At 45.2% G+C, this 12,349-nt stretch overlaps 1 protein-coding gene across 2 annotated transcripts in view; it reads left to right on the forward strand.

Annotated features, from left to right (window-relative positions):
• Positions 1–12,349, forward strand: part of TMEM131L (transmembrane 131 like) — a 157,651-nt gene that overhangs the window by 59,751 nt on the left and 85,551 nt on the right. For both annotated transcript variants that reach the window (XM_068542651.1, XM_068542652.1), the window contains exon 4: positions 11,642–11,710. In XM_068542651.1, coding sequence (XP_068398752.1) covers positions 11,642–11,710 — 69 coding nt within the window. The remainder of the gene's footprint in view (positions 1–11,641; positions 11,711–12,349) is intronic.

The raw sequence follows: 12,349 nt of genomic DNA on the forward strand, positions 1-12,349 counted from the left end.
TTGCCGCTGGCTGATCCTTGTTCCTCCCTACTCTGCTGGACTCTGGAACCCGTGTGGGATTCACACTGTGCTCGTCTGGGCTGGAGAATGCTGGAAGGAGAGGGGAGGGTCTTAGAGACCTGGGAGCAAGACCCGGGCAGGCCCGGCCAGTGGGAGGGTAACCAGCCCACAGGGTTGCACAAAGGGAGGGCAGGTTGTGCCCAGGGGCCTCTCTCCTGGGCCCCGTGACCTCAGGGCCATTCTTTCTTCAGCAGTAACACTTCAGTGCTTCAAGGGTTTGAAAGAAAAATTACAATTTAAAAGGAAAACCCTTCATGCACTATTTGCATATGAGTGGCGTCTGTATAATTAAGAACAATTAAGTTCCCTGGGCTGAACTGAAAGGGTGGCTCCTGCGACTTTGCTGCTGTCAGCTCTCGGGAATTGTCGGAGGCGTTTCAGCCCACCCCCCCAACTCAAGCTACGCCCTCCTCAGTATGTGAAATTCTGAAACATTTTTTGGTCTTGTCCTGATTTGCTTCTGGAGAGTCCAGGGAAATTGGAACATGAATCTTTACCATTTTGCTTTTCTGATGCCCTTAGAACAGACACCCCGCCTCCACCACACCCCAGGCACTTTGCAAAGCTCTCTACACACAGATTTCATTTAATCTTCACAGTGGATCTAGGGGTGATATCTTAACTTTATAATACTGGAAACTGAAATTCTGGTCACACGAATGATCTCTTGTACTCATCTAGCTCATTGATTCCACCTTTATGAGTTGGTCTCTGCTGGGGACCCAGTGACTCTAGGCCCTGGGAATTCAGCAAATTTCTTTCTTTCACTGCCTAACCTTTTTTGGACTCCTTTCTCCCAAGCCTGACTACGAAACAGGACACAGTCTGGCCCCGATTTTCCTCTTCTGGTTTTGCAAGAGCTCTGCACTTTGTCACGGTGTTGAAGGACTTTGGGTAGGGCAGGAAGATAGCCTTTCCCCATTGTAGGGTTCCTGCAGGCACCCTGGGGAAGAAAGTCATGTGTATCAATGACTGAGGAAGTTCCAAGCAGTCTTTCAAGAGTAGAATAATTTTTACTCCTTGCCCTCCCTGCAGTGTATTTGGTGTTGGGCTCTGATTGGCAAGGCCCCTTCCCGGACTTTATTCCTAGAAGGCCAGGTGGGGACATTACCTGTGTGTTCCTTCCAGCACCTCTTTTATTTCTGCTGTGGTCACATGGGTCTGGGTTCCCTGAAGTGTCTGACAGAGGTCCTGATAGGTCCCTGCCTGAGACTTGTCCCTACATGTGCAGTTACGAGGCAGAATGATAGGTTCTAAACTAGAAGGTAGTTTCTGTATTACCGGTCCTGAGGGCAGTTCCTATACAGGCGTTTCTCAGTTGGCACCAGTGTGTGACCAAAGCCACCGTAGGCCACCACCATAGTCGTTGGCTTTTCCCAGTGTTGGGCAGCAGGAACCGTCCTTTCTTTGCTTAGAATTTTTGTTTTGCTGTCAGGTTTGCGTTACTTTTACTGCTGTAGCCATTTCGTCTACTGATTTATTGGGAAGCTCTGGTTCTGGACCACATGAAAGGCTGGCACTGCTGGACCCACCTCCCCAGGGCAAGCAGAGGCTGGGAGGATGCAGAGGCTGGGAGGATGGGGCTCTTGGATAGTGTTAGTTCTGTTGAGCAGTGGCCCCTGGCAGTTCTTGTTTGAAGAGGGTGAGAGCTGTTTCAATTAGACTTAACTTTTGAGGTAACAGAGCTACAAAGTACCAGAGGTTTAGAACATGCTTTACACTGCCTCTGGCTCCAGGCAGTCTTCAGGGATCCCCGCTCCCCCAGGATCCCCACATTCCTTCTCCTAGGGCACCAGCCTGGTCCTCATGGTGCGAGGTGGCGGCATTGTGTTCATGGCAGCGGATGGGAGGAAGGGTGGAGGGAGGGCCAGAGGGTCCCTGGCACCCGCCACGGGACCCTACATCCCATTTGCTGGAGCCTGGTCCCATGGGCGTACCTAGCTGCAAGGGAGCTTGGGAAATGTGCCCAGCCAAAAATGAAGTGGAAGAAGGAGAGAAGGGATGTTGAGGGTCAGTCTCTGCCACAGAACCCTGTGGGAGAAACCATGACACCGTGACCATTATTTCTCAAGGGCAAATTGGTTTTGACATAACACATTTTTAAGTTACCAGCCCCTCCATCCCTAGGAGAAAACCCCAGTCTCTCTGGCTTGTGTTAAGGAGTCCTTGTATTTCCGGGCACACTCAGGATGGTTTCTCCAGCGTCAGTAAGCCTTGGGCTTCACATGAGAAAAATCAGGGTTTAAGCCATGCTGATGGTGGGATTCTATCATGTAAGCTGTGAGCTTGGCAGTAGTGAGTTATGCTCTGTGGGCAAGTGTGGGCTCTGTGTTAGTATGTTAAGTGGACAGCCTGATAGGCCAGTCAAAAGAGCTTCTTCTACATTCCTGTTTTCAAAAACAATTTGCATTCAGAGGGTAGATTTTGTTTTTCTCTTTTAAAGGGAGAGGACTTGAGCTTGTTGAATAGGGGCATGTTCAGAGCACGCGAATCCTTGCTCTTTGCAGCACACTGATGCCGTGTCCCTTCAAGGGACAGTTAAAACGCTTAGGCATTTTTCATTAGATTTTTTTGGACAATATTGCTAATATTCTTTGTAATTGCCTGAAATTGTTTTGATATATTTGCTCACATTGGGATTAAAAAAAAAAGTCAATCAGTGCATTGTGTTTGAATTAAAATGTTGTTCTGGACCTTGAAGTTATATAGGATTACTCTTTCATCCTCCCAAGAAACTATAAGAAATCCCCTTAGGTTCTTCCGTTTTTGTGTTACCAACCTTCCTGAAGTCCATGCGCCTTCACTTGTGTTTCCCTTGTCGGGAACCCCTTCCTCCACGTTCACGTGAACACGGCATATCCAGCCTTCTGGCCCTGCTCAACGCCGTCTCGTCCAGAAAGCTTTTCCGAACCTGCTTCACAGCATCTTTCCCTCTTATGTACTGTGCTCCACCTTGAGTGATACGTGAGACCGTAGGCCCATGGAAGTTAGGCAGCCTCTTATTCTTCTTTGGATTCTTAGGTCAAACTGCCTTGGCTGCGGTAATGTCTAATGCAGGTAGAGTGAAAGAATTAGTGTTGGTGGGATTTGACATTGCCGCTTTTTTTCTGGTGATGGTGGTTCCATCACCAGAAAAACTAGAGGAATTTCTCTGGAATACAAGCCGATATTGCTGCATCCTATTCGTCTGAAAGCGTCAGATGCAAAAGTAGTGGCTTTCCCAAGCTTTAAATTTATGGAACTAATCTAATTAATCAAATTCTGCTATGACCAATCCAGTATATTCATACTGTTATCCATCTAAAAGCATTTTTCATATCAACTAAGGTAACGTTTAGTTCCTGCTTAAATATCAAGGCGGTTGTAGTTTGGAAGTCATCTGTGAATAAATGTGCAAGATGAGTACACATTGGATATATATGTTTGCCATGTGTTAGGAAATAAAATTATTTTGTTGAAGAAAAAGTGATGTTTCTATACCAAGTTGCTTAAAGGGTCAGAGTTGAGCTTTAAAAAATAGCTTGTTCTCTATGTCAGTGAGTATCTTTCTGTTACCAAAGGGGAAAGGGCAGGGGATAAATTAGGAGTATGGGATTAACAGATACACATTACTATATATAAGATAAACAACAAGGATTTACTGTATGGCATAGGGAACTATATTCAGTATCTTGTAATAACCTATAATAGAAAAGAATCTGAAAAAGAATGTGTATATATGAGAATCACTTTGCTGTACACCTAAAGCTAACAATAGTGTAAGTCAACAATTGTTCAGTTAAAAAAAAAAACAAAACAGCTTGTTCACGTTCTGAGAACTAATATCTAAATTTATATGGGCACGTTGGTTGGTTTTCTAAATATAGCTACAGTATTGCACAAACTGGCATTGTCCACTTATGGTTGAGGAGGAAAAGGCCTTCATTCCCAGTCTCCTCATTCACTTATCGTTTGTGTGAATTTCTGTTTGGCTTCCTCTTCACCACGTGTAGCATCTGGCCAAGACTGTTACTGCTGGAGACATCTAGTACTGATTTACTTTTTCATGCTAACTTGTCTTAGAGCTGAAAGGTAGTGCAAAATGTATTTTGTATTTTGCAGGTTTAAAAATCATTTTAAATTATTTTAACATATAGTTGAGTCTAGGAAAAGATGTTAAGTCTTTAAACCATAGATGAGAAGCCATGTTCTACAGTAAAGAGAAAGTTGGGCTGGGAGAAGGAAACATAAGCTTAATTACTGGCCTTTTCTGTTATAGGTTTTTGCATGGTTATTTAACCACTTAACTAAAGGCGTTCTTTATAGCATGTGGCCTGTGGTATGATTAAATGTGTAAACGCAATAATACATTTTAAAATTCTTCAACGTGCAAATGTAACATCTTTTGAATGTAAGGTCCTGCTAGTGAGACTAGAAGGAGGGGGTGGCTTTGTGTGGTATCAGCGTGTCAGATCCCAGGACGGCCCTCAGTGTCTGCCGCGTGTGGAGTTAAGAAAGGTAGAGAAGTCAGGGTGTCAGCAGGGCTCCCGGCTGGGCGGGTTGGCTGTCGCTCACCAGGAGGGGCAGATAGTGCTGTGAACCACTGGGGAGAGCAAGGAAGACGCTGAGCTCCATCTTGGATTGTGTTTGGGGGTTCCGGGGGGCCGTCTGCGGGATGGTGTCCGCTTCAGATGGAAGCACAAGTCAGAAGCTCAGCAGAGGAGTCCAGGCCACAGATACACAGGCTTGGGAAATGAATCAGTCAGACCACAGAAACCGACTCTGGCTGATTTAAGCAGAAAAGGAATTCATTGAAAAGATATTGGGCAGCGTACAGCATCTCGAGGAAGACTTAAGAACCAGGCTCAGAAAACAAGCAAGCAAGAAGGGGACTTTGCAGCGAGAACCACAGCCAGAGCGTGTCCTGGAAGGAGACTGCTGAGGACGCCCCGGCCCTTGCCGCTCCCCGTCTGTGGTGGTTACTACCCCAGAACCACCGCACCTCCTTCCTCCCTTGTGGCATCATTAGCCGCTGCCCTGCCCCGGGCCGATGAGCCTGGCCAAGTCTAGGTTGTGTGCTGGCTCCCGGCAGCAAGCTGGGCCACTAAAACTAGGGCGGTTGACCCTCGAACAACTCGGGTTTGAGCTGTGCAGGTGAACTTAAACGTGCTCTCTTTCTATCAATACGGACTACACGATCCGCAGTTGATTGAACCTGTGGGCGCAGAACCGCGAGTAGGGGGTGGATCCTGAGGGCTGACTGTAAAATTAATGCAGACTTTTGACTGGGTGGGGCCGGAGCCCCTGAGCCCCAGTGTTGTTCAAGGTCACCTGTAATTGGCCCTTTCACAGCTCAGCAGGGGTGACAATGGGAAATCTGTGAATGTGGTTAGGAAGTCTTAGATGCTGGACAGCCAGAAAAATCCAGATGTCTGTATGGGAAGCATCACCCTGTTGGTGATGGGTGAGCCTAAGGGGTGAGTGTGATGGTCCAGAAAGAGTGAGAATTGAGGAAGGGCGGAGGAAAGGGTGACCTGGGAGAGTTGAGCAGGGAGAGAGGACCTGGAGGGGAGCTGAGCAGGAGGAGCCCCAGGGGTGGGAGGAAGACTGGGCGAGACAGCCTAGAAACCAAGGGAGGGCGCTTCGGGAGAGAGAAGCCCTGAGAGTAAGTCAGCGCAGCCCTCGAGGTCACAGCTTGTTATCCCTGGAGACCTCAGCAAGAGCAGTCTCGGTGAGGGAGGGGCGCGATGTGGGAGAGAAGGGGGCCGGAGGCAGCGTGGGGAGGGGCTCTGAGCCGGGTTCACGGTCCCCTTCAGCCACCGGCCGCTAAGTGGGCTGCATGGGCTTCGGCAAGTCATTTAAGCACTCAGCGCGTCTGTGTCCCTGTGTGTGGAAGTGGGATACTAACAGCACCCACAGGGTGTATGGGGTTACACGGGGTAATCAAGCACTTGGCACAGCATCCGTGCACTGTAAGTGCTCAGTAGACGTGCTTGCGGCCATTGGTCCTCTCACTGGCAGCTTGCTGCGAAGGGCAGAGAGGGCTTGGAGCGGGTGAGGAGCATCAGGGCCTCTTCTCAAGTGAAGGGGCGTGAGTTTCACGTGTGTAAGTGGACAAGAAAGACGGTGCAGGTAAGGAGATGGTGAACACCCTGGGGAGGGCAGGATGGGGCTGGGAGGCCCTGGAATCAGCCCAGGACCCACGCAGAAAGGCGAGGTAGGGGTCGTCTTTGAGAGAAGGAACACCTCCTCTGTGGATGGAGAAGGGCATCAGCAACTCAGGGGACAGACTGCTGTGGAGGACTTTTGTCCTGGCCTTGGAGGGGTTGGCCATCACCACGCCAGGTGGCTTAAAATCCCAGCTCTTTTGTCAGTGAGGCCACCTCCAACAGACCACTGTTGGTATTGCTCCAAGGACTTTCCTTGACTTTGACTTTGAAGCCCAGGGCTTCTATAGTAGAAGAAACTAGGAAAATCGTCTACTACCAAATGACTTTTTCCCCCTCTGGGAATTTAATGGGGAAGAATACGGGTTTCTGCCTCCATTTTCCCCGCCCCCCCGCCTCTTGGCTTGCGGCTTGCGGGGTCTTAGCTCCCCAACCAGGGATTGAACCTGCGCCCTCATCAGGGAGAGCACGGAGTCCTAACTACTGGACCTCCGGGGAGTCCCTCTGCCCCCATTTTTAAGCGGTTCTTTGCGAGTAGTTAATTTACCAGGAAGAATGACATTTCTAACTTAAGTAGACATGCCTGTGTATTTCATATTTTTTTCCTTTCAGTAAACTTCTGGGGAGAAGTATTTTTTAAATTAAAAGTAAAGCAGGACACAACTTGTACTACCAAAATTATGATGTAGAATTTTATAACTCATGTAGTTACAGAACTCATTTCATAAATCATGCAGCCTGGGCCGTTTGTTCTTCAACTGAAGGCCCTAGAGCTGGTACCGATGGATCCGAGGGGTACTCAGGGCAGCGTCAGTGCCATTGGTGGGGCTGTGCAGACCTTGCCCTGCGGTGGCCAGTCTGACTGTGGGCAAGATTCCTAAGGGCTGCTGCAGGCTGGGGCTTCTTATATCTGTACAGGGGTGGGTTCCAGTTCCACTGCATAAGGGAGAAGTACTGAATTCCTCCAAGGTCCCTGGGAATAGCAGCTGAGTCCTAGAAGTCCCTGTTTCCTGCTCAGGGTCCAAGGGGATTAACAATGCAGTGGCCTTGTCAGCGGCAGTGCCTTCTCAGTCTCAGGGCTGCCCTCCCGTCTGCGCTCTCCTTCGTCCCTGCTCACACCGCCCCGCCCGGCTTTGTGCTCCCCACTCTGCATCTGGCTGGAGCCACCAGATGCTCAGAGGGTGTCCTCCAAAGTGACCTGTGCTTCCTCAAGCTGTTAGCTTGGCTGGAGGTGCCTTGGTTCAGTTTCCATGGAGGGCTGCTGTCCGTGGAGCCCCAGCCCTCGACACCTTTCCTGACTCTTTCAGTAAGTTTCTCCTCCCCCGGCTCTTTGAACTCTCTTGATCTTTTGAGTTTTGCCTGTTGGCACACAAGCCTGGCCCAGCCTCCTGGATCACGATCTTCAGGGGAGACTCTTCTGAGCTGGCCGCCCGCCCCCCGTGCAGCTGGGCCACACCGAATTCAGCCGAGGGCTGTGAGGCAGGGGCCCGAGCCCCTGGGCCCTGACGCTCGTTCCCAAGAGGAGGAGCATTGCGTCTGAAATGATGTGTTTTGGTTGGATAACATTTGTGAATGGCCAGAACAGTTGGTTATAGTTAATTCATTTTTATATCTTAAGTTATTGGATTGAATTTTTTTAAAGGGTGTGTCTGATATTCGCAGATCGATTTAGTTTTCCTAGGAAGGAGGACTGGGCATCCGAGCGCTTTTCTAAGGATCTTGGCATCATCCAGCCCAGCCCCCTCGATTTGCTGAAGAGGATACCAAGCCTTGTGTCACGTGGGAGCTCCTGGCTGAGACCTGAACCAAGGTCTTCTCATTTCCAGTGAAATTTCTTTCCTCTTACTAGCCACTTTTTCGAACTGTGTTTCTTTGTTTTATATACAGAGAAAAAAGATGGCCAAAGTTAAAAAAAAAGAGAGAGAAAGAAGATAAAAAAGTCAGGTAATCTTAGGCAAAGATATTCTTTCAAAAAAGCATGTGTGGAATTCCTTGTCCACATGTCCTGAAGCTGAGGGAAGGCGTGACTCTTTGCAGGAGGAGGGCATCTTCGGAATAAGTGGGCATGGGACGGGGTCCATATAACAGGAGCTCCTCGCCTCAGTTTGCTGTCACTTTTATGTCTTATTTCTGTGCCTCGTTCCTGCTATAGAAGCAGAAGGGGCTCGCTCTTATTTTTCTGTTTTAATAAAGGGCTTTTCCTTGTAATCATCTTGCAGATGGGGAAAGGGTGAAAGTTAGAAATACGTGGCATGAATTTATAATTCAGTTTTACAAGATGCATGCCTTTATTTTATGGCAGATGTGTGGACTCCTAAGAGTACAAGAGGCCAGGTGGACTTCCACATAAAAGAATCATCCGTATTGTTAAGGGTACACATGTGAAGAGGGTAATGCTGACTTTTGAGAGAAAAAGGAAAGGGAAGACAGTGTATCTTTTATTTCTGAAGCTCTTGAGGCTTAAGTTATTTCTTTGATGTTGTCGATTTAGAAATGAAAACTTCGGCATCTTTAAACACAGTATAATTTCCTAGCTAGCACTGATATTTGAGGACAATTGTTGATGTCCATAGTTGACTAAATTTTGGCAGTTTGCTGCTTTTTTCCCCCTTCAGTCTTTAATACTCGAGGTCATATGTATGTGCGTGAGATCTCTCCAGGTCAGTACCTGTGTCTAAAATGGTTTTATCTATGGGAACTAACTTTTTAGCTCATATAGTGATGTTAAATCTCCTTGTACAACTTGATCTAGTTTCCAGATTGTAAAGTCAAGTGAGCTGAAACTGACCAAATGAGAAAGATAAATCTGTTCTGTGACTTCTAGGAAAAAATACTGACATGGTTTTATTTCTCCATTGTGAGGTCAAAAAATAGTTTCTTTGAAGTTTCTACCATACTGCTTTAGGTTGAACCTTAAATGTCTGATTTTCACTGGGTATGAAAAACTTCCTGATTGTGGGATTTAGAAAACTCTGTTATGGTGTGAGACAGCCCAGGTTTATATTTCACTTGTTCTATTCAGAGATAATTACTACTACCCCATTTGGGACTTCTAAATCCTGAGGTCAGCTCTGACTCCACGCTCAGTTGGCCTCTCCATCTGTTCTCATTGCTTTTCCTGTTAGATGACAGTCATCCTCTTAGTAACATGATCTAATATTTATTGCACTTAACTATGTGCCAGGCGTGAAGCAAAGGCATTATTATTTCATTTTAACCTCATGATAACTATAAGGTGGATACCGTTGTCATTTTCATGTTACAGATACTAAGGCTGGGACTTTTGAGAAGTTAAGTGACGTCTTTGGGTCTCAGCTCTGAAGCCCTGCCCCTCTCCTGGCAGGTGAGACTGCCTTGGTTCCTTGGGTAGGTCATGTGAACTTGGATGGACTTGAACTCCGTGCAGGGTTCAGGTTTCTGACCTGGATAGACAGATCTACTTTGGAATTTTGGCTGTGCCTCTTAGTAACTATGTGATCTTGGGTGAATTACTTAAATCCTCCAAAACCTCATCTTCATTCAGAAGTTGTGTGTGAAATCTGATGTTAAATCCACTTTCAATACCCAAGGCAGGAAGAAGACTATCATTAGTTATTTTACTTTTTACTAATACAGTGGCCTGACTTTTCTAAGATCATTCTTGGCATGTGAAGTTGCCTGTTTTCTTTTCCTTCTGGAATGCTGAGCCCTGACCAGCTCGGTCTGGAGTGGGGGTGACTGCGGTGCGTCTGATGTTGGCAACTCTTTATGTCGCCTCCTGTGCCTCTTTAAAACATTTCTGGAGGCAACTGGGTGTGTGTTTGTGGCCTTTTTTGCAAGCAAGTCATGGAGGTAGTACTGGCCTTTTGGGGCTTGAGAGAGCCCAGTAAATAGCATACCTCTCACCTGCCCGAGCTGGACACGAGGGAGGAGGTTGGCAGATGGAGACTGAGGTCACCTTTATTATTAATACAGTTGATGCTAAGGTAGAATAAAGGAGATACAGATAAGAGATAACAGAGAAAGGATTCTTAGGAGAGGGCATGGAGGAAGGGAAGCTTACACAGAGGCAGAAAAGTGGAGAGAGGAAGAAGAGATTGCAGCCAGGATTCTTCCTATGAGATGAGGATTTTGGAAGGGGTTCTCTGTATTGTTTGCACCTTCAAGAAAAATGGGAGAGGGGCTTGCTGAAGGTCATAGCGCTTCTATGGGCCGGCAAGTTTCAAACTCAAATGTCTATTCCTGGTCCAGCCTCTGGACTGTGCTCGGTGGAGGGCTACTTTGCGGGAGGAGAACATGGAAAGATTGTATTTTGGAAAACTTACTTGAGTCTCTGAAAACAGTTATGCATGCTACATTTAGGAACTTCTCCAGTTAAGTATTTTTGGAGTACATGGCTTTTAAAATGTCCTGTGACACTAAGTGAAGTAAGACAGAGAAAGACAAATATCTTATATCGCTTATATGGGGAATCTAAAAAAAAAAATGATACAAATGAACTGACTTACAAAACGGAAACAGACTCACAGACTTAGAGAATGAATTTATGGTTACCAGGGGAGAGGGGTGGGGGAGGAGGGATAGACTGGGAGTTTGGGATTGACAAATATACACTACTATATTTAAAATAGATAACCAACAAGGACCTACTGTTTTTTTTTTTTTTTTTAAAAAGAATTTCTTAAAAGAAATGTCGTATGACAGTTAATACTTTCTTGATACACACACGTGTATATATTTTATATTTATATATATTTTTCCATATATTTTGTATTTTATGTCTTTAAGTATGTATATATAATGTTATAGCTTATTTTTTAATGTCTTTATATGTTTTTTAGTATTTTAATTTCTGGCTTGTGGTTCTGAAGGAAAATGAAATCATAGTAATGATTAACAGCTGCTGAAAATATGACCTGCCATATGAGATTTTATTTGATTGTTAATCTTAAAAATACAGACCTGGTGATGGTTTCAACCTTTGGGAGCAACCCTGGCTATGCTCCCGATCCTTTCCCTGTTACCACTTGTCTAACGAATGTAGAGGCCGAAGCTCCCTCCCTCTGCAACCCCTTACCCTCAACCCCCATCCGTGTGTGTCTTTTCTTGATTTGGGGTTTGTGAAAATAGATATGTTTCCTGAATTCACCCAGAAATGAAGCCTATTAAAAATTAAATCTATCTCCATTTTTTTATCTGAATGCTTATAGAATCTATATATTTGATATGAAGTTATACTAACCATAATCTAAGAGTATCTTAAATTTTTGCAGCTGTAGAATTATATTAGACTTCGAATAATTCAACTTTGAAATTTAAAATCTAGTTCAGACTCCTTTATAAGGGAGTAAAATTGTATCTCATGAGAGCTATCGGCCTAAGTATATCCTCTTAACTCAGCATTCAAATTTTAAAAGTACAACAAAAATTAATCTGTCTTGTCTTTTCTTTTTTAGCTTCTCAGACAAGCTATTTAGTGGAAAAGCTTTACATTTTCAGCCATCAGTTCTAGATTTTGGAGTTCAGTAAGTATCTTCTCTTTATAATTTTTAATAATTTATTATTTACGCTATTTGCTTTCAGGATATCTCTATGTATACGTATGATGTTAAATATATTTTAAATATGTAGATAATATCAAGAGAGATTGATCCTAGAACTTGTTAAAAGGAACATTTTTGTGAAAAGGAGGGTGTAAGAGTTGTTTTAGCCCTTTCTTCAGTTTTTAATGAATGTACCTTATAATTTAAGTCGATAGTAAGTCCTTGTTTTTCTGAAACAAAGCAGGTTATTTTATAATGAAAAACTCTACATATTGATGGTTTCTGAATTTTTAAAATTAGATTCACTTATTCACTCAGTTTTTACTGCTCCTTATGCTTTGGGATTCAAAATTGTACATACATTAGTTACTATGATTGAGGCTTTGGAAACAAGTTAAGTGGGGAAGACAGCGTGGAAGCTGTAATTCCTCGTAGTACATCTTGCTGAGAAGCATGAGATGAAGGGGATGGGATCTGAGTGTCGGCTGAGGGACTGATCTGGGAACTCAGAGAAATTAAGGACGAGAAGGGTGAAGCTGTGCTCAGGAGGGAACTTCAGGACTCGTGTTGGTTGTAATGAAGTGTTAGACTCCCTGGATGCAGAATTTTGCTGCACTGAGT

This window comes from Eschrichtius robustus, chromosome 4 (assembly GCF_028021215.1).
Source record: "Eschrichtius robustus isolate mEscRob2 chromosome 4, mEscRob2.pri, whole genome shotgun sequence".
In the NCBI taxonomy this organism is placed as follows: domain Eukaryota; kingdom Metazoa; phylum Chordata; class Mammalia; order Artiodactyla; family Eschrichtiidae; genus Eschrichtius; species Eschrichtius robustus.